Consider the following 23,918-nt stretch of genomic DNA (forward strand, 5'->3'; position numbering starts at 1 on the left):
AAGTGTCGCAGTGGATTGACAGATTGGTTGTAAATCATCTGGCGTAACAACTACCAGGGTCCCTGACGCACAGTCTGTACGTAACTGTCAGCGACCATTTTATGAAACTGGAGAAATGACATCAGTAAAATCTGACTATCGAAAAGAAACGAAAGAACTGCGATGAGAAAAGCATGTATGAGTAATTGCCTGTTCCTCATTTGTTAGATGGAAAATCCAGGAATAGAATTTGCATAGAGACTGTCATCGTTGAGTCCCAACAACCACCCCCTTTTTTTTTTTTTGAAGCTTGTCGTTTGTATATTTTTCTAATGACCTTAGCATTATACTGCTAAAGTATATTTCTTTTGAGCTGACGGTAATTATCCACAGCCAGTATCATTGAAACTAATGGTTTAGTAAGTCAGGGATGGAAGGAGAATAGTATCAGTCAGTTTTCCACACATTTCTACTGGAAAATTAATTATTAGAGTGATAATTCAATGCTGTAAGGTGTGATGCTCATAAGAATATTACTTACTTGGATAGCATCTCTGAAACTGGTTTATATGATATTAGGTGTTGTTGATAGACATTGGAGTATAACAGCCAACATGCTGTAGATGAATTGGAGTAACTCAAAAGAAGGAATTTCGGAATAAGAAAGGTTACATTTCTCGCATGGAAAAGATAAAAAAAGTATTTCCGTAATTGCCCATCTTTATATAATTTATATGTAATTCAAGACCAAATTATAGTCACCGCTCTGTTAACCAGATGCCAAAATACTGTCAAATAGAAAAAAGAAAATAACACATGAAGGAGACGGAAAAAAGGGAACAACATCGTTGCACTTGGAAATAAATGGAATGAGGTCTATTTCCTCTCACAAAAAGAAAAAAAAAAAAAACAATACAATAGTAAAAGATCAACATTCTCTGTCATTCAATTTTGCAAGTTTTTAAAATTCCCTGAAAAGAATGAAAGAAGTTTACTTAACATGGAGGTGGGGTGAAACGGCTTTCTTGCAGTTATTTTGCAGAAATGAATCTGTTTTCAAACAACTGCGTGTATGAAAGCAGCGCCATGTGCATTTTATAAGATTTTTATAACGAAAATGGATTTAAAAAGAAATTGATTTTAAATGAATTTCAGTTACTATAAGGTATTTTACTCTGTCAGGCTCCGCTTTATTTATATATTATGAGATTTCCAGCCCAAGTAGTTAGTAGAGAATCCCAACTCCAACCATCCTCGTAGTCTTTAGTATCACTTGTGATTGACGTGACCTGACCCGAGCTCTCTCTCTCTCTCTCTCTCTCTCTCTCTCTCTCTCTCTCTCTCTCTCTCTCTCTCTCTCTCTCATCTAGTCCTATTGGCCCTACTCTCCCCTTTCGAGGTGTTATTTGTCTTTTGCAAGGCTCATCTTATGACTAGTTGTGTGAAGCAGATGGTAGTGGAGGCTTTCTACGGGGAGTAATAAAACTGGGCAGGATGGATCAGTTAAAACACAAAAACAGGAATGAAATACAGCCCGCAGGCTAGTGGTAAACCCACTGGAATCAATTACTTTATCGACATTATTCTTGATTAGAATGATTTTGAATCCTTAATACTGAAGTGTTTGATTTTGTCACGACGGATCAGAGGTTTTTAAGAAGAAAGGCCGATGAGATGGGCGAAAAAAGGATAAGGAACGAAGGAAGGCAGAGGATTTTTTTGATTGATTAATTGAGGGTTATCTGGCGTCACAACTACCGGGGTCACCGACGAGGCAGAGGAGGTGAAACACGAAGGCAAACCGTAGGCTTGCATGAATTGCCTCTTAAAAGAAGGGTAATAAGGAGGGTTATAAGAGTCAGGAAATAGAGAAGAATGAACTCCATACGAAAAGTTATAAGGTTCCCCAAGAATACATTGCCCGTTGTCGAAAAATCTTCATTATGATTTGCAATGTTGCTGAGGGCAGCATTACTCCGCTACCATGCTTACACGAGGACGTTGGCATGAACTGAATTTATTACCAAAATGTGCGTGTTTTTGTTTTTAATGTCGAATGTTTCATTATCAGTATTTTATTTGAAAACATCAGTGCGCCGCAGCCTAAACATGCACAGAGGATATCAGTATTTACAAAATTATTTGACGGAAGTAATATCAGTTTTCTGTTTTGAGAACTAGTTATGTTTGCTTGCCACAATATTATGATTGTATCAGTTTCCTGGTTACTGCAAGTTGCTGATTAATAATTTTATTTAGAGAACTTATTAAGTACTTCATTGCGGGACATGATAATAAGTTATAATTTTTAAGAATCGGTTTTGCTATGAACAAAGTCATCCTTTCAGTAGTTTTTTATATAGTGAGAAATATATTCAACGTAGTGTAATTCAGATGTTCGAAGTGCATTTCTTTATAGATTTCTATTAAATTCAGGCTATATTTTTTGCTATAAAGATTAAAACATTTAATTCCTTAAAAATACAATGTAAAGAACTTCATTGAAGGAGTAAATTGTATATTTTGGAGAGGTGAAAGATGAAAATCCACTTGTTTTATTCTATAATTAAACTACAGGAGGAAAATCTGTTTCTCTAGAAAAAGAGAAATAAAGTATGATAAACGTACGGTACCAACTTTCACCATCTCTAGTAATTTACGGATATAACTGTAATGAAAACAGTATCATAAGTTGCAGATGAATTTGCTACTTTAGCAAAAGTGAAGGTCAAAGTCATATCGAGAGGTCAGTTCGACAGTATTTATTGTAGATTTAGCAGTTGTTTTGTCTTCCTTAAGATACCATAATTGCACTAAAATTCAAAAAGTGTTTCAGAACTAGTAAAACTAGAATGTCTCCCCCAACGCAGTGCATATCCCTGTTTTGCTGTGAGTTCTCCTTAATGAGGAAGACCTTGAGAGGGAGGACTGGGCAAACATCCGTCTGTTCACCCATGAGCAAGCCACAGAAACGCTATGCACGTTGACATTCCACCAGCTTCTGCTTGCTAAGAATCCGTTTGAATTTTGCTTTGAAACCAAGTGGGACGCACAGGCCGTCGAATTATACATTTAAACAAATGCACAGATAACCTATCAAAGTCTTGAAGAGAAATACGCACGTGTTAAGTAGGCTAGTCATTAAATTGCTCTCCCGAAATAAGTTAAGAGTTGTTTTGATCTCGATAAACTACACCGGTGAGTAAACAACTCAGGTCTAATGTAAACACTAACGGAAGTACGAAGTTTATCTTATCAGTGAGCGGATGAAGGGTACCTGCCTCGAAAATGAGTCAGCGTTATCCAAATACCAGATTCTTCTTCTTCTTCTTCTTCTTCTTCTTCTTCTTCTTCTTCTTCTTCTTCTTCTTATTATTATTATTATTATTATTATTATTATTATTATTATTATTATTATTATTATTATTATCAAGAAACAAACTAAAGTGATACTCATCTGCAGAAACGAAAATCCTTTTTTTTAAGAAAACTAATATAACATTAGAGCCTACATGAATATGATGCAGAAAGGAAACTAATATAGCACTGGAGCTTGCACGAACGAGTGTGAAAAGTAAAACTGATAATACTTTGCACCAAAGTCAAGTCTGCTGATAAATAATATAACACTAGACTCTCATAGCAATCCTGTTAAAAGAAAATCAGTCTAACTTTAGAGCTTGCAAGAAATCGTGTTAAAAAAACGAAGAGAATTAAAACACGGGAGAAAGAACAAGCGTAGAAAACAAAATCGAATCTTGTGATCTGGTTCTTGTGGAAAACTCGGGAAGTGTAATCTTACATGTCTAATCCCGTAGGAGGACGAGGACGATAGTAATCCTACACCGTGTCCCTTTCGTCTTAGGGAGGGTCGCTTCGTCTCTTCTTCAGGTCTTGGGCAAATCCCTTTGGATGTCGCATCAGATTTAACTGGTCATATGCCAGCATTGGCTGTAGCTCTTTTGAGCAGCCCGGAAGGAATGCATTGTACGATGCAATAATAGGCCTACTCTTTACTAATCTGTTTGCATCCGTAACTTGAGCCTTGTGCGTAAGCATACACACACACACACACACACACACACACACACACACACACACACACACACATATATATATATATATATATATATATATATATATATATATATATATATATATATATATATATATATATATATATATATATATATATATATATATATATATATATAGTATGTGTGTGTTTTTTTGTGTTTGTGTGTGCGTTCGTTAGATGTAATTTACAATGTACACGGGACATGCGCAATTCGACTTCTCTTTAAGCATGTAACATCCATCATCCATTCATTAAGTTTCACCTCCCATCACACCTCGACGAAATACGCGAGGGTATCATGCATTCTTGATACCCTTTCATACCTGGAAGGTATAAAGAGGGAGTATGCATTTTTTATTTTATCTTCCATCGCAAAAACAACTTAGTTCAGTTGGAAATAAGGGCTTCGGGTACGCCTGGTTACCGGCTGGGCCCCAACTCAATCAGTTCCGTTCCCTCGTGTGCAATATAACCAGGTCAAAAACAGGTTTCCGAGTCCACTCGCTCAACCTGACTTCTGCCTTATGGGCGAGTCCTTCACATTGTTGTGTCTAAACGTGCTACCCTCCTGTGAGGTCAGATGTCAGCGCAATGTGTCCTTTTTTTTCACTGTTTTATCTGCTACTTTGAAATTATATAGCCGAGGTAGCTTCTTCGAATATAGCTCAAATCAATTTGCAGCTAGGCATGGCTAGGTAGTCATTGTGAATATATTATATATATATATATATATATATATATATATATATATATATATATATATATATAATATATATATATATTAAAAACTGGCTACATTCACTAAATCTTTGGATATACATTGCGTATGGAATGAACGGTATGAATACAATTGACAAGGAAATCATTTGAAAATAACACACAAAAATACGAAATGAAATACCAGGAGAAAGGAGAAATTCCTCATAATTTTATTTCGTGTTAGGATCTTGAGATGATTTGAATATCTATAACCCACTGAGGTGATTTATAGATTTTCAGAAATAAGAAAATGTGAGAGCGGTGGTGGGGGGGGGGATGCGGCGGGTGGGGATAGGGAGATAATAACATGTAGGTTGTTGCTGGGATTATGCTCAAAGTTTGAGTGGAGTTGATAGAAATTATTCTGATTTTATTTGTTAATGAATTGTGTATTCATTCATGTTAAAAAATAGTCAAGGGGGTTCAGCTGAGCAGGTTCAACATCAGTCTCATTTCACAGAATCATTGTGTTTTTCTTATTTGTTTCTCTTGTTGCTTCTCTTAACTAGTTTATCCTTCACTTCTGTATTTTTTCCTGTACCGGGCTGCATTCCCTATTGGATCCCTCAGTCTTGTAGCATTCAGTTTTTCTAACTAGGGTTGCAGCTTAGAAATAATAATAATAATAATAATAATAATAATAATAATAATAATAATAATAATAATAATTTATTATTAAAAGACTAATGAAAAAAAATTAAAGCCTTTTTTACCAGACATAAATGGAATAAATTCGTAGCAGAACACTAATCCTGACGACAGTCGTAAGGGAATTTTTCTCAGACGAGTGTGTTAGATTTAGGCCGAGCCTCAGACTTAGGAAGACTTAGAGTAACACAAAGCATTAGAAGAAAAAGAAGAAAACAAAAAGCGGAAAAGGGTCGAATCAGGTGATAAACGAGTAAAGATTGCCAACGTATCTGATGGGACGAAGCAAACAGGAAGTAAATGGATTGATGCTGAATAATTGACGCTGATGGAACGCGAGCTGAGAGAGACTTCAGGCCGGGGTCTGATGAGTGTTCAGATCATGAATAGTTGCGCACATCTAATGTTCCAGCCGATTCAGATTTGAGTCTGGAGTTTTCTTTTTCTTCTTCTTCTTCTTCTTCTTCTTCTTCTTCTTCTTCTTCTTCTTCTTCTTCTTCTTCTTCTTCTTCTTCAAGCGCCTGTTCATTGTTCATGTAGCAAAACCTTGCAGTCGGATTCAGTAAGTTTAGGGCCAACAAGCAGAAAACTGCACTAAGGTAAAATAAAAAAAATCAGAAGAAGAATTTGTGAGCAGAACACTCTCGAGAGGGAAACAAGCATCATCAGTGATGTCATCAGAGATCATGCGATCTTTTCCCCTCACATGACATCTCTGACGTAAGTGACTCATGAGTCTACGATTGGGAATGAATGGAGAGAGAGAGAGAGAGAGAGAGAGTATGTGTATAGCTTAATGAAGAGCAAGTAAGGGCTGCGCCTGCGTGCCAAAGCACTCAGATGACCCCGATTCACACCCTATGCTCTAGACAGAAGGTTTAGCCTCTTGGTAACGAATTATTACCATTGCAGAGTATCGCGTGCAGTCAAAGCTGTTTTATGAGAAGTGTAGATTAAGAAGATATATGTAAATTTTTGTTTTTGTTGATATAAATACATACGAACTTATACCTTGCCTTATATTTTAGTCTTACTTGTGGTCTGTTGTAGTATAACGGAAAATAAACCCTCTGAACAGTGCATATGAAAGTGATTCATTTGAGTGCATGGTTTCATGGTAATCAAAGCATCCAACTTCACTGCGTAGCGAGGCTAATTTTCTTTCACTCTGTTTTTCACTCTGTTGAAGTGTCTTGTAGATGCAGATCAAAACTTTTTAATGAAAGTGGGATGTTTTCTACAATTAGGGTGTAGCGATTCCTCATAGTTTTCAGCGATGTCTCCGTTAGTCACTCTTACGATGAAAGTTTGTCGCTTCCGAGAATGAGTAATGTTGTTATTCCAAGTATGTAGATTGGTTAATCATAACTAATGTTTTGTGCGGTGTGCGCAGCTTTAAAAAACATCGCTGCAAATTAATTTAGTATTTAATGTTAATGTAACTTATTTCTCAAGGTTTAAGAAAGAATTAAATGAATGCGTAAAATATTAATAACCACAATCTGAACTTTCCATGTAAGGAAGAATATAAGGCTGGAATGATTGACATTACGTCTTGATATAATTAAGCAAATTTCGAAGAAAGTGTCTTCCAAAATCAAAGGTATATTTTAAATTATCATATTTTTGCTAACTATTATTAAAATCGTAGGAAACACCATATGGAGATAAGCACCCAAAAGAAAAATATTTATTGTAAAGAGTGCTCGCTAACGCGTCTTGGCTCGTTCTTTATGAATGTTTTGTTAACTCAATAAATGCGCTGTCTGATGATTGCGCAAATATATACGCATGTATTATGTACGTTATATATCATATATACATTCTCATGGATATATACGATGTGTTTGGGTACATACATGAGAATAGTTATATAGTTCTCTCTGGTAAAACTAAGATATACTTAAACTTCTCTCTCTCTCTCTCTCTCTCTCTCTCTCTGCATGTCACCATTTACATATATATATATATATATATATATATATATATATATATATATATATATATATATATATATATATATATATATATATATATATATATATATATATATAATATATATATATATATATATATATATATGAATGTATATATATATATGTGTGTGTGTGTGTATTTTCACTTTCAAAGTATCACCAGGATCGAAGTATACTGGGTATCACAAACAGCGAAAAGCTGACCGGTGGATTCAGTTGAAAACCCCAAGTGTCCGTTTGCTCGCAAGTCACGAGATATCATTCCTAAACATTACTCATGAGTCTATTAAGGTCAGCTGCCCAGCACTTCCCACAAGGTATGAATCAGGCTATTAGGGATCTGCCAACAGGGACTACAGCATCAAGGGTTGAGAACCTTCTCTCCAGTTCTGTGAAAATTTTGTGGTTGATGAATAAATAAATAGGTACCCAGTTCAGTCAACGGACTCCGGTAGTTATTCTTTCAGACACTAATAGGATGCCATAAACATACAAAACGATAAACTCGTGTAGTTTCTGATAATGGTTTCCTTCCTGGCATACGGAGACACAGGTGAGCGTTCAAACAAACAGACAAATACGCAAAAATTGAAGTAGTTCTGATCCTCTCTCTCTCTCTCTCTCTCTCTCTCTCTCTCTCTCTCTCTCTCTCTCTCTCTCTCTCCCCTGATGTAGTTTGTGCTTTGTTTGTGGAATCATTAAGTATTCCATCTGCCCAAATTTATACACTTTATTTTGAATATATATATATATATATATATATATATATATATATATATATATATATATATATATATGTATGTATGTATGTATGTATGTATGTATATACAGTATAAACTTAATTTACCAGGTTTGATTGTCTAAACAAAATATACCTTTAAACTAGCATTTTGGAAAACCTTTGTGCATTCTTGAAACTTAGCACCTTGTCACATCTTACCCGTTCAGTTGCACAAACATTTAAATTTAGATACATCCTTTTTTTACTGTTAAATAGAGAATCAGTTTAAAGGGCAGTAAATTCCAACTAGAGAGAGAGAGAGAGAGAGAGTCGGAAAATTTTCTCAGGCATCTAATATGGATTTCTTAGAAATCTCAGCAGTAGCTTAAGCTTATTAAGAAATATGAGACTGGAAATCAGCTCTTGCTTGAAAATTACCACGCCAGTTATTAAGGAGATTTATACTGCTTTAATGCCATTCAGGACAATATTTTGATCCATTAATTTCGAGCAATTTTTTTCCTTGGAGTGCATTTAGAACTTCAAGAACTAACAACAGGAAAAAAAAGTTTATGTTTAGAAAATACTAAGAGAAGCATGAAGTCAGCAAAGTAAAGGATAATACCAGGCAACTGTAATCACCTTTCCAGCTCTGGAGGAATAATGTTCTGTTCATTATTGGAAATCTAGGTCATAGACGGACTTATCCACAAAACATCCATAAAACATAGAGAAGATGCTAAGGTGTGAAAAACGCAGTAATAGACTTGATCTTGAATTCTTTACCGCAAACTGTTGCTACTGTAAACTAAGTATTATTATTATTATTATTATTATTATTATTATTATTATTATTATTATTATTATTATTATTATTATTATTATTATTCAGAGGATGTACCTTATTCATATGGAACAAGCCCACAGGAGCCATTAACTTGAAATTCAAGCTTCCAAAGAATATCATTTTTATTTGAAAGAAATAACAGGGGGTACTGGTAAATACAGAAAGAAGAGATCAGTTATTAGAAAGAAAAATAGCAAAAATGATAAAGAAATAGATAAAATAAATAAATAAATGATTAAAGTACAAGACTTGTTTTAGGATAGTAACGCTTTTGCATCTTCACTTGAACTTTTAGGTTCCAATTGCTCGACATCCCTAGGGAGACTGTTCCGCAGCCCAACAGTGTGAGGCCTAAAGGACCGCTGGAACTGAGAAATTCGACAGCGAGGCGCATTTGCTGCATATTGGTGCTGCTGTTCAGCAAATCTGGTTGCTCTCGGAAGGAAAAGAAGATCAAGGATCAATTATGATAAGGAAAGTTCTCTATTAAAATACAACTTATGAAAAGTTGACAAACAAAACACCATCTGTTGGTGCTCCAAGTCATAACTGCCATTGTTAGGAAACAAACCTACAACCTCGAACCATTCTATCTAAGAGAGATAATCTGTGGCAAAAGCCGACATACACACCGAAGAACAATGTTCTAGTTAAGGAAGGACAAATTACCTAAGACAGGTTGCGTTAATTTTATCATTGTTACAAATATATGAGGCCTTACATGCAATACCTAACTTCCATGCGGCATTTAATGACACTTTCATTAGTTGTTTCTCAAAAGTAAGATGTGAGTCAAACGTTGCACCAATTATGGTCAAAGCTTTAGGCTCATTCAGCAGAATCTCTTCCGCCTGAAGGGGAGGATGAGGTAAAAAATCAGTAAGAAATCTAATAATCAATAGTGTTTTCGTTTTACTGGAGTTCAGCCTCTTACCCGCACTGACTACACCATCACTGATCTGCTCCATGTCACGATGGAGACTACGGGCAGCTTCACTTCTCAAAAGTGGAGACTTCAGTTTCATTTCTCAAAAGTGGAGACTACTACATCCACAAGTTTTGCATCATCGGCATACCGAACGATCTTGTTTTCTAGGCCAACAACCATTTTACACGTACACACTAACGGTAACAATGAACCAAGATCCCATTAACAGCAACATTGTTGAAATAATCTTAAAATATATCCATCTTCTCCAAGATCCTGAAGTTTAAAAGTGTGCTTTATGATTTACCAAAACAAAAGCAGCATTAAAATTCATTTGAATCACTCTGCACTCAAAAGCCTTATCAAGGCTCTCTTACAAATGACAAGTCAAATCTACAAGAGCATTGCAGGCACATATTTGCTTCCCATATGCATACTGACTATCAGATACCAATCCTTTGGATTCTACATATTTGTATTGTGGCTTAAAAATACGTTTTTCTGCAGCTTTGAAGAGCACAGGGAGAAAAGAAATTGGCCTGTGGTTTTTGTAGTCTGCAGAAATGCCTTTGGAACAGGAACTGTATTACTAAGCTTGCGCTCATCAGCAAAGATACTACATCGACATAAAAATCTGTAGAATCTACTAATCTTGAGAGACAGCACATTAGAAACATTTTTAAAAACAAAAAGAAAGAAACCATCAGGAACTACACCCCAGCTACCAAGGTTGTCAAGAATTTTCTTGACACCCCTAGAGTGAAATGTAAATCTTGTAAGAATAAATTCAGGATGACAAGTATCAGGGAGATGAGCGCCCACAGCTGCCTGCATAGTTTCAAAAGCTCGATGAAGCAGTTCAGCCTCTTTCTTAGAGCCAGCAACCACTTTACCATCATCTATTAGTTGTGGCCGGATGAAGACAAGCCTGGCCCAAAAGTTGAAAATGCCAGTTTGGTCGACCACAGATGAGGCTGAGTAATGTCTTCAATTTTCCTCTTTAAGGAATTATTGTAATTTTTCTCAGTTCTATTCGCAGCACAGAAAATTTTCATGTGAATGATTTAGTCTCCATGCGTTGAATTCGATCTGTTTGTCATGGTAAGCTCGTTTCATGTATCAGCAAATGTCTGGTCATTTATTTTGATCTTTATGACCTTTCTAGGGATATAACTTAGTAAAATAGCCATCAGCATTTCATTCTCTTGGGATTTGGATCAGATATAGCATCTGAAATATTAAATGTTTCAATGATGCAATCCCAATTTGCTCAAGATTTCAGCCATCTTGATGGCACAATGGTTGGAAGTGCCTATATACTCACAGACCTTGGACTTAACTATAGCTGGAACATGAATAGGAGGTCAAATCTATTACTAGAAATGTTTGTGGGATCCTCAACTAGCCGGACAAAATCAGAGGATACACAGAACTCAAGAGCAGACCAGCCATGTTGATCTGTGGAATTTGAATGAAGCCACTTGCTGTGCTTTGCACTGCAGGCTCCACAAATAGCGAATGAAGCTTTCCAGTTCTGTAACTGAGCCATACTAGTCTTCTCTGAGGATTATAGAATTGTCAGTATTTTGATTATGGTAAAGAGGGAATACATAAATATTGTAGAACTCACTAAAAATCTTGAAACAAGGAACATGGCTACTATACTCCAAGTTTTTCTTGACGATAAAAAGGTTGCCCAGACCTATTGTATACAGCCATAACTTGCCCATGTGGGATGTTACGATGATGAATGAAGTCAGAGCCATCGAACCCTGTGATTAAAAATTTAAGTAGGATTATTATTATTATTATTATTATTATTATTATTATTATTATTATTATTATTATTATTATTTTTATTATTATTAAATATTATTATTATTATTATTATTATTATTATTATTATTATTATTATTATTATTATTATTATTATTTATTATTATTATTATTATTATTATTATGCTCACATTTGTATGGAACAAGCCAGTGTCATTAACTTACGTTGCTAACATCCAGAAAACGGAGCGTTGGTTGGTTTGGAGAGTTCAGAGATCTACAACAAGCCTTTTACTCCCTTTTACGCCTTCCCGGATTTACCCTTCCCTTATTTTGCCGTTTGGGTAAGGTACCATTCTAGCAGAGGACCACATAAATCTGAACCAGCTGCCAGCCTTACACAAAACGGAGCCAAGGAGAACCCAGAAATGAGATCTGCTGTGACGTACCAGTCCCGGTCAGGAGAACTAGTTGAGAGCACAGTGACAAATTTAAGGAGAAAGCCCCATGCCACTGCTTTATGGATTTTACATTTATGGGAGTGTGTGCTGTTTCAAGTGCCATCGCTTCCTTGGTTTTTTCTTTTAGAACCAAAAAAAATCAAGTCAGTTTTGTAGCCATGGTGAGACGGAAAACTTCTAGGTCTGATGGTAGGAAATAGAAAATTATTTTCTGACGATCAAGGAAAAAATTAAGCCGAATTTCATTTTCAGCCTAGTTTTGGTGTTCCATAGCAGCATCGCCAGTTGGTCTTTGTCCCGCTACTTGTCCATGGTTCAGCTCTTCCTACTATTACTATCCCTTTAATGTTTATTTTAACATTTACTTACCAACTTTAAATTTGTCATCTTCTTGATACATTCTTTTGCTCCACCACACTGGTGTCCATTTAATAATAAACTAACCTTACTTTTACTGTTGTACGTCAATTTTCGCTCCCTGGAAACATTTTGAAATTCATCCATCAATATGTGCAGGTTTTCCTGTTTCCAGTTCGTTACATTAGAGTTAATATGCCTATTTATTTTTATTTTCCATCGTAATTTTAGTCCTTGTTTATCAGACGCTTTCTTCATTTATGATGCCTTTGGCGTACAAAGTATGCATCTTCATAAATGAAAAGGACAAAGTACACAAAAATTTAAGAATATGGTAAAAAATTAATAAGGATCACGAAAAGGTAGGAGAGATGTCCCTTTTGTCATTGGTTCTTGGGGATATTGAGTGGAGCAGTCATAAAAGCCAGAGTAATTGGGGACTACAGGTAACAATAGAAAATATGAATCAGAAACATATAAACGAACAGCAAATACAAAGGAAGATTTCTACTGTACTCGGGGAAAGAATTGTTTTTGAAGCTTTTCATGAAGTTCAGAATATAGGGTGTTAACAAAACACGATTATAGGAGAGGGTCAGAGGATTGACAAAATGAGAGTTGTGGAAATTATTGAGAAAAGGAAAAATGAATTGGTTTGTAAGTTCAGTAGGGAAAGGAAAGTACTGAGAAAAAATCTAGCTTACGTCCGGTAAGGATGAAGGATAAGTAAAGTTAAAAAGAATGATAGACACTTCGAAGCCAAGAGGGAGGAAAACTGTCGGAATGCACAATGTATTTAATAGACCTCTTTAAAGGAAATTAGATACAAAAAGACGAGTGAATGAAAAAGAAAATCTGTATGACTGCACAAAATTTATGACAGTGATTTTTATTAATGCAGATAATTCACAAATATTTATATAATATACACATGTAACATATTTTATATATATATATATATATATATATATATATATATATATATATATATATATATATATATATATATACATATATATATAATCTTTCTTTATTCCTGAGAAGTTTGGCTAAAAAGAAAACGAAGTATAGACTGATTCAGTCTCTGCATAAAAAGTTAGTCTCTGCAAATGATGCCCTTGACTTCAATCGAAATTGCATAAGACTTAAAGTATGCCCAAATAGCATATATATATATATATATATATATATATATATATATATATATATATATATATATATATATATATATATATATGTGTGTGTGTGTGTGTGTGTGTGTGTGTGTGTGTGTGTGTATGTGTGTGTGTGTGTGTGTTCAGAGGGATCCACAGAAATATGCTTGATTATATATATATATATATATATATATATATATATATATAGTAAGATTCTTGCTGCAGTTTTGTCTTGATTAAATTCAGAATACCAAGTGACTGTGTACAATACCTTATTTTTTGGGTAATCCTGGTTCACCTATGTTGCGAGCACTTATTTCTTTAGTAAAGCGTTCAAATACGAGCAGCTCCTACGAACGAATTTGGTAATTCATATTAATACTGTGTGGGCGGGGTAGGTTAAAGAGGCTTTCCAAAATGTTGACAATGAACGCTTCTTCTTGTGCTGTTAATGAGGCCTTGTAACGGAGGTCAGTGAACAAAACAAAGATGGTGGATCGGCTGGGTAAGTTTCTTCTCCTCATATATTCATAGGTCGCGCATTTCTGGCTTTTCCTCAAGTGTGAAATAGACTGTTCGTACTTATACCACAAGAGTGGATTGTTTATGCAGTTTGTGAAAGTTTGCTATAAATTTTTGATCTCCGAGGAAAGTTGCTGCCAAGTTCGAAGTCTTCTCTTGTGACCTGCCCTTTTCCCTTTCCTTGAACTGCTTTCTAATGTTCACCGCTCTTTTGTTGGTCATTTACTGTTGTTGGTTGAAATCCGTAGGAAATAGTTAATTGCGACGAACCCTGATAATTCACCATGAGATTTTAGTGGAATACTGCAATTTCTTGATCGGCAAATATCTGTGGTTTAGGTTATGATCTGCCCAACCTACCTTACTCTGTACTCAAAGCTTAGCCTAGCCCACTTCCATAACCCTATGCCACGTTAGGTTGCCTAAGCCTATTTATTGTGAAAATCTTCACCGAAGCTTAACGTCCTTAGGTTAAATTAGAGTGTGTAGGCTGTGGCTGTTTCATATACAGGGCTGGGCATACTTTTGATTTTTAGGTTATCAAGTTTTCAATTGACTTGTATCAAGATTCGGGTCCATTAGAACTTGTGCAACATTGGTGTTAAGTGTGTTTGAGCAGAATTACCACCAAATACTTTGAATAGTAGTAGCCTGAGACCATTGCTTTAGAATCTGGGTAGACTTTGCCCTCAGGGTTCTACATGACAACATTTTACTTACCAGTGTGATTTGACAGTGAAATTATAGATTTCACTGACAAGATTTATCACCAGAGGCATTTAAAAACCCTGTTTCCTCTTTGGTCCCTTTAAATTAATTCTAAATCAATAGATGTATCCTAGGGCCAAGGTGAAATTCTGATCAGAATCCAGGGCCAAGTAAAATTATTTTCTGATTAGCTTGAAAACACTCTTTTGGCCCTTTAAATCTCTTATGCAGAACCTTCTAATGTTGGTCAACATCTGCTCGCAGTTTAGAGGGCATCCTGATCACTCAAAAGTTTATTTTCCTGATCACTCAAAAATTTTATTTATGGGTAGCTTATAAGGCTATAGAAATAAAACCTAGCAAGTATGTCATTGTTTACCTGCAAGTTCCATGTAGGGGGTTGATGCTATCAGTGCCCCTCACATGGTGCACTGTAGGCAGTATTAATGGGTGCTTGCAGTGTTCCCTTGTCCCGTAGCTGTATCCTCTGTTTAGGCTTTTACTTTACCTCCATTCATGCCTCCCTTTTTCAATCCGACTGTTTGACATCCTACCTCCATTCATGCCTCCCTTTTTCAATCCGACTGTTTGACATCCCTAAACGTTATTTCGTAGAAAACTTTTAGATCTTGGTACTACATTATTTTTTTTTCTGGCCAACCACTCTTAAATCCTTTCACTGTCTTTAACACTGAATGACCAAAACCCAAATTTTATGAATTATAAAATCTTTAACTCAAACATTCATGATGGTCCTGAATTAGTCAGTTTCACCAGTTCATCATTATCTTGGGAAAACAGTGATACAAAAACAAAAGTTAGTTCCGTCTATTTTAATGGTGTTTAGATTCGATTATTGTGCGAGCTGTAACTATTGTATAGTGTAGTACGAAACCAAGTGTTTATTGATGCCAAAAACCAGAAAGGGTGACCTGTTTATGCAAATACAATTGTTTGATGCATGCTGTATTTTGTTGTATACATATAAAATTTTCCAATCAAATGTTTGTCAGTTAAGAAATTGAAAGTCAGTTTCCCATTAGCCATGTACTTTAGCATTTAATGAAATTATAACATTTTCCTATGAGAACACAAACCATCTCTTTGTATGCAGGAGTATTTCTCAGCACAAGCTGGAAACTGTCACTGAAGCTTGATAACAAGGTGGTTAATTGAAGGTAGGAGAGTGTAAGGGGGAAGAATTTCTCTATATCCTGCTATAAGCCAGCACCTTCTCCTCAGACACCTCACCAAATAGACTTCTGTGTACTGTACTTTACCCTCTAGAATGTTTAAGCACTATTTCTTTGTATGTAAGGTGTCTTTTGTTAATATCATAGAGAATTAACAGGTTTGATCTTGGAAAATGTGAGGGATATCAGTTTGTGAGTGATTGTTTCATCTTCCCTGTTTTGGTGGATTCCCACCAGTTAAATTCATTCTGCATAGGTAGGTGTTGCAGTTCTAACTTTACCTGCAAAGTGTGTACTAGCTGGTGGTCTTCACAATGGAGGTGGTTCAACAAGACATGGAGGGAGACCAAAAGATGCCCACCATTGCCTTCAAGGGACAGAACAATGCCGAACCTTACTGGCTGTTCCTTTCCATAGTGCCTCCGCTCTACCTGCTCCTGCTCGTTCTGAGAAGGATACACACATGGAGGCAAGTTACCAGCATGCATTAAAGCTCTTCAGGTACCAATTAATTACTCAGTTTCTGTTGGTTACTGCACCATAGTGGAGAGAAAGGTGGCTCAGAACTTTCAGCTTCTGAATGCATGCCGAGCTCTACCCAGGTAAGGCTGCAGCATTTTCATTAGCTGTTCCTTATACTGTAAGGCCGCTTTTACTTGTAAAAGATTTGTTTGGGCCTTTCTGTCCTAGGAAACCCATCTTTTGCTGCTTTCTTAGAGGTCTTATCTTCAGCCAAGGGGTCATCTGCTCCTGCTGATGTTGCTCCCACCTAGGAGCTTAACGCTGATGAGCCTCCAGTGAGATCATCTTGTGGGAGATGCCCTCACTTTATCAAACGCAGGCTATACTCCATTAATGCTGCCACCTGCCCTGACCATGTCCATGTCCTACTCTCCTGAGGAGAGTAGGAATCATGGACAGAGTGAGGTGAAAAAATGCAAGCATTTACTTTTCTCCTCCTCTTCGTCTTCCTCCTCATCATCGTTTCTTAGGAAGAAGTCATCTTAAAACCCTCTCATAAGAGAATCTGTCAAACTGTGAGTGAGTACCTTCTCTCTCCAAGGATTTGTGGCAGTTTTGCGCGTGTGAGTGGGACATTTCCCATAGAGTTAACGCTGGTGTCTTAGAGTTTACTTGTAACCCAATGTCATCACATTTCTGGACTCTTGATGCTCTTATCTTATCCGTACTTCAGCCGAGATACAGAGAGAACAGTCTGAGGGATGAACATGGATCAGAGCATGCTCATTACTTTTATGAGGCAACTGTGGCTCTAGGTTCAACAACATGTGTCCTGAGTTGTGATTGTTCATGTATACAATCCAGTGAGTATTCACAAGGGCAGACGAATGTATAGTATCACTTTCTTTTGGGTATGAGCTTGCTTATGTTCAAAGGGATAGGTTAGGACCTGAGGGTCTTTCTCCTTTGAAACCCTTTCAGGCTGAGTTGGAATGACAATTTTGAGTGATTATTTTTCCAACTGCCATGGTCACTGCTTGCTCGTAGTGTTTTGGGTCAGGTCAACAGTCTGATCATCTAAGTCTGAAAAGGTTCCTTATTATACTTCTAGCTGATCAAGCTATCTATATCCCTCACCGCTGACACACCAGAGGAAGGTCTACATGCCAGACTACAGACTACTCCCCTTCAGGTTGACTCTCATTTGCAAACTGATGAAAACCTCCTGTGGAGAAAAACGGACGAGAAGGTTCCTTCTTGTTCATTAAGTCGGAGCCATGGAGTCAGTCATCTTGGCTCAACCTATGGTTGAACATGCTTGCTAACTTCACTGTCTCTGGAATCTCATCTTTGGATGAGAGGCAAAGTTCTGGAGGTTGTTGGTGTTCGGAGGTAAAGTGTTGACTCTCCTCTTCCGTTGGTGTGTACTGTAAACCTGTTGGTGAGATTTGTCCTGAGAAAATGTGACCTTATGTATACTATCTTCCAGAGGGTTTTGGCAGAGAGGACTCTTGGGTTCTTTACTCTTCACTAAAAGTAAAATTGAGGCTGCAGTGGAGAAGAGGCATTCCAGTATCTTGGACTCCACTGTACAGTTTTCCTGAAGCCCCACAGGGTGTCAAAAAGAACTGAAGCCAAGCCTTGAAGTTTGGCCATACCTTCCATGTCCATTATTGGGAAAGCTCAGACCACCTTGAAACCACAGTGGGGAGCCTAGTTTTCTTCTGTCATGAAAAAGGGCCCTTCGGGCTTCCCCCACCACCTGCTCCTTGATGGAGATTCAAGAGGAAGAAGGAGAGAGGATGTCTGTCATGCCATTGGGTTATGTGGCAGTGACAAGGGGTGGAGTCCAAGGTAATCTGTGTCCTTCGGGACTGGTATAGACTGCCTCTCAAGGACCACTACCCTCAGTCCTCTCTCTTGGACTCTTGATACCACATCTGACTTTCCCTTTAGGATCACCCAAAGCTATGGTTTTGATGACAGAGATGAGGGCAGTGCTGGAAAAGGATGCACTGGAAGTTGTAGATGATCTGTTTCAGGGCTTTTACATTTGGTTTTTCTTGGTAGAGAAGTCAACCAGAGGATGGAGACTGGTCATCAGTATCTCCCGAAAACAAGTTTGTCATACAGAATTGGACCAAGATGGAAACAACTCTTTCTGTGTTGCATTTCACCAGAATGGGTGACTTCATACTTTTGGTGGATGTTACGAATAGGTATTTTCATATATCAATCAATCAGCCCTCTTAAGAACCACTTCTGTATGGTTGTGAAGGGACTGTTTACCAGTTCGAAGTCCTTTGCTTCAGACTAGTAGCAGCCCGATAGGTTTGCTTGCAGCTGATCACTGGCTAGTTATTGGGTTCTCGGAGAGACAGGTGCTTCAGAACAGAGACTACCTCACATTTTGTTTTGATATGGGGGTCTTGATAAACAGGGAGGAGTCTGGTTTCGTGGCCAAGCAGTAGGCAAAGAATTTGGACATGCTGATACAGACAGCAGCAGTGTTTTTTTATAAGACTCTTGTGTGAGCAAGCTCTTGAAGGTAACAGTGCAATTCCTGTTACTACAGAAGCTAATTGCTTGGTTACAGTGGGGTTGTCTTTTTTTCACATGAGATCCATGTAAAAGCTGGTCTCACAGTCTCTCCATTGGTAACTGAAGCATTGACAGACATTTTGATCTGTTTTCCAAGCAGGGTCTTGTACCTGAGGAAATGGATGCTTGCTTTGTTGTGTTTTGGTGGGTACAATCTTTGTTGTGAAATGTGCCAAATGAAGGGTATATTTTGTTACATTAAACCTTGATTACATTTGCAGTATTGTATAACTTTGTAATAGTACAGTAACTCTGTTACAGTAGTACTTAACCTACCTTATGCTGTGATTATTTATGACATAGCCTATCCTAGTGTAGCCTTAAAATTCTCAACTGTATAAGCTGCATTAGCAAGGTGTTACACTGCAGAAGTTTGGCAGTATGGATTGGCATGAATGCGATGTTTTTACCCCTCATGTAAAGTATATTATTATTATTATTATTATTATTATTATTATTATTATTATTATTATTATTTGAAGGGAGTAGACCCTCTTTTAAACAGGTCTTATTAAAAGGGTGGCTGTATTATGAATTTATCTTATATAGTGTCTTTTCTATCCTCCTTATGATTCGCTTTTCAGGCTTAGCGATGTTAGTCAGTAACTGGCGATATTCATTTTGGAAAAGGACAGTGTGCGAATATTGGAAGTCTTTTATTAAAATATCCAATCAGAAATCGTTCGTCTGGGTTCAGGTTCTATTGTAGGTACCGTCGACATGTTTCGACCAGCTCATTGGTCATCCTCTGGACGTGGTTGCAGAAGGTCTGAAGAAACGAGGTGCTCAGGTTGGTATTTATAGGGGGTCTTGATCGGTGTTGAATTATGATTGGCTGCCCGGGCATGTACCCTCGGCGGAGCCTTCTCATCCAAGTCGGGTTCTGTTTTCGCCTTGCGTGCGAGCGGCGCTTGAAGTGCTGAGGATGAAGAGAAGAATTTGATCCTCGGATGCCGAATTTTGATTTGCTCGTGACGCTATGGGGATCGCCGGTGCATGTCTCCTGGCTGCCATGGGGAGGAGAAAGGTTTCTTGCGTAATGTTGAGTGTTGGTTTCTCCTTCCCAATGTGCAATGCTTCCAAGAGGCGTAGGCGGCGGTGGTCGGTAATTTGGTCAATTATTTCGATGTTCGTGATTATGTCTTTTCTTGCTATTCTCTGGTTATGGACGGTCCTGGCATGATTAAAGATAGCCCCTCTTGGGCGTGGCAGGAAATCCTTTTGGAGAAACGCATGGTGGTCATACCGATGTAAGAACCGAGGCATCCTTGGACGGGGCATGAGTACCCGTATACCAGGTTGGTTTTCTTCAAGGGGTCCTGCTGAGTGGGGGCTGGGTTGTTGCGCATAACCAGGCTGCTCGTCTTTCTGCTCTTGTAATAAATAACCAGATGTATATTTTTGTTGGAGTCAACAGGGCTGACATTATTCTCGATGATGTTTTTGAGGGCGCGTTCGTCTTCTTTATATTTATGGTGAAATTGTCCTTTGTAGAAGAGCTCTATGCGTTCAGGGGCATCGGGGCGAGGTTCCTGACGGTACCATCTATCGATGTTCGCCTTGATAGATTCTTCTATATCCCGCTTTGGGTGTCCATTGTCGACAGGGTTTGGGCTACACATTCTATTTCTCCGTGGGTGTCGTTCCAGGAGGAGCAGTGTGAGAGGGCCCTCCTGGCGTGGCGCTGATGGTGGAGCACTTATACCTCTCAGGGCACTCGCCGCCCGTTCATACACATGCCCAGGTTCGTGTGTTTCGTGGTAGACCCTCGTAGAGAAAGAGGCCTCTCTCTGTTCCACAAGGACGTCAAGGAAGGGGTGGCAGCGGTTTTGGCTCTGCTCGATCGTGAAACTGGGCCCTCCGCGCCCTCCTGGATATCTGCACCAAAAAGGCCCCTTTCTCCAACTATCATGGCCATATGTAAACCCAGATCAACAGGGTGGCGATGGGTTCTCCCCTCGGAGTCCTCTTCGCCAATTTCTATATGGGCACTGTGGAGCAAAGGGTATTCGAAGATATACGCCAACCAAGGATGTACGTGCGCTACATCGACGACACCTTCGTCAGTGCCAATTCACAAGAGGAGATTGAAAACCTGAGGTGTGCATTCCACAAGCATAGCTGCCTCAGTTTCACGATCGAACAGAGCCAAAACCGCTGCCTCCCCTTCCTTGACGTCCTTGTAGAACAGAGAGAGGCCTCTTTCTCTATGAGGGTCTACACGAAACACACGAACCTGGGCATGTGTATGAACGGGGCGAGCGAGTGCCCCGAGAGGTATAAGTGCTCCACCATCAGCGCCTACGTCAGGAGGGCCCTCTCACACTGCTCCTCCTGGAACGACACCCACGGAGAAATAGAACGTGTAGCCCAAACCCTCGTCGACAATGGACACCCAAAGCGGGATATAGAAGAATCTATCAAGGCGAACATCAATAGATGGTACCGTCAGGAACCTCGCCCCGATGCCCCTGAACGCATAGAGCTCTTCTACAAAGGACAATTTCACCATAAATATAAAGAAGACGAACGCGCCCTCAAAAACATCATCGAGAATAATGTCAGCCCTGTTGACTCCAACAAAAATATACATCTGGTTATTTATTACAAGGCTGCGCAACAACCCAGCCCCCACTCAGCAGGACCCCTTGAAGAAAACCAACCTGGTATACGGGTACTCATGCCCCGTCCGAGGATGCCTCGGTTCTTACATCGGTATGACCACCATGCGTTTCTCCAAAAGGATTTCCTGCCACGCCCAAGAGGGGGCTATCTTTAATCATGCCAGGACCGTCCATAACCAGAGAATAGCAAGAAAAGACATAATCACGAACATCGAAATAATTGACCAAATTACCGACCATCGCCACCTACGCCTCTTGGAAGCATTGCACATTGGGAAGAAGAAACCAACACTCAACATTACGCAAGAAACCTTTCTCCCCCCGGCAGCCAGGAGACATGCACCGAGCGATCCCCATAGCGCATTTTGAGCAAATCAAAATTCGCATCCGAGGATCGAAATTCTTCTCTTCATCCTCAGCACTACAATGTCGCTCGCACGCAAGACTTAAAACAGAACTTGACTTGGATGAGAAGGCTCCGCCGAGGGTACATGCCCCGGCAGCCAATCATAATTCAGCACCGATCAAGACCCCCTATAAATACCAACCTGAGCACCTCGTTTCTTCAGACCTTCTGCAACCAAGTCCAGAGGATGACCAACGAGCTGGTCGAAACATGTCGACGGTACCTACAATAGAACCTGAACCCAGACGAATGATTTCTGATTGGATATTTTAATAAAAGACTTCCAATATTCCGCACACTGTCCTTTTCCAACATGAATATCGGCCAGTTACTGACTAACATCGCTGAGCCTGAAAAGCGAATCATAAGGAGGATAGAAAAGACACTATATAAGATAAATTCGCATAATACAGCCATCCTTTTTAATAAGACCTATTATTATTATTATTATTATTATTATTATTATTATTCAGAAGATGAACCCTATTCATATGGAACAAGCCCACAGGGGCCATGGACTTGAAATTCAAGCTTCCAAAGAATATGGTGTTCATTAGGAAGAAGAAAGCGGAGATAAAGGATACAGAAGGAAGAGATCTTATTTATTAAACATGAAAAATAATTAATAATTTATAAATAAATGAAAATATATCAAAATGCAAGGAGAATAGTAGTATAGTACAGTATTAGGGTAGTAATGCATTGCATCTTTGCTTGAACTTTTGAAGTTCCAATTGCATGACATCATTTGGGAGACTGTTCCACAGTCCAACGGTTTGAGGAATACAGGACCTCTGGAACTTAGAAGTTCTACAATGAGGCACATTTACTGTTGGTGCTGCTGTTCAGCAAATCTAGGTGCTCTCGGCAGGAAGAGGGGATCAGGGATCAGAGAATGTGAAAGATCTCTGTTAAAATACAACTTATAAAAAATTGACAAATGAGGCCATCCATCAGTAATAGGAAACAGAAACCTACCACCACAAACCACTCTATCTTAAAGAGGTAAATCTCAGGCAGATGCAGACATCCATACTGGAGAACATTATTCTGTACACGAAGGACAAATGACCTAAAACAGGTTGCTTGAATTTTATCAGTGTTATAAATATATGAGGCATTTCATACAATACCTAACTTTCATGCGGCATTTGCTGACACTGTCATTAGATGTTTCTCAAAAGTAAGATACGAGTCAAAAGTTACACCTAGAATAGTTAAAGCTTCAAACTCATTCAGCAGAGTCCCATTGATGTGGAGGGAGGATGGGATAAAGTATCTGTACGAGATCTGCTAATCAGCAGTGTTTTTGTTTTTCTAGAGTTCAGCCTCATACCCCACAGACTACACCATTTACTAATCCGCTCAATGTCCCATTTGGAGAGTAAGGGCAGCATCATTTCTCATAGGTGGAGATTTTGCAACAGTAAAGTATAATGTTGTGTGTGTCAGTTTTACCAAATAACATATGGAGTTTTGTGGCATTACGTATTTCTTGTTTTATCATCACTGAACATTCCCCTCCCCTCCTTTATGGGCAACATTACCTTATATTTATGGTGGTTTTCTCTGTATAAATCTGAAAGCTTGGTAGTTTAATTGTGAACTTGTCCTCACTTCTGCCCCAGATCACCTGCTCTTTTAATGTAAGGGGACTGTCTGTTCATCACATTCAATTTTCTCTCTTGTTGAACTGAGGGCTTATGTCCCTCCAT

General features: G+C 38.3%; 1 protein-coding gene across 7 annotated transcripts in view; it reads left to right on the plus strand.

Moving 5' to 3' along the window:
- The first annotated feature begins 14,047 nt into the window (after positions 1-14,047).
- Positions 14,048-23,918, plus strand: part of rush (rush hour) — a 119,418-nt gene continuing 109,547 nt past the window's right edge. For 6 of the 7 annotated variants that reach the window (XM_067112132.1, XM_067112127.1, XM_067112140.1 and 3 more), the window contains exon 1: positions 14,048-14,192. In XM_067112132.1, the coding sequence (XP_066968233.1) occupies positions 14,177-14,192 (16 nt within the window). In that variant the 5' untranslated portion in view covers positions 14,048-14,176. Of the gene's footprint in view, positions 14,193-15,712; positions 15,735-23,918 lie in introns of those variants that run through there. The other variant, XM_067112130.1, reaches the window with a different exon arrangement.

The sequence above is a fragment of the Macrobrachium rosenbergii genome, chromosome 12, assembly GCF_040412425.1.
Source record: "Macrobrachium rosenbergii isolate ZJJX-2024 chromosome 12, ASM4041242v1, whole genome shotgun sequence".
Lineage (NCBI taxonomy): Eukaryota > Metazoa > Arthropoda > Malacostraca > Decapoda > Palaemonidae > Macrobrachium > Macrobrachium rosenbergii.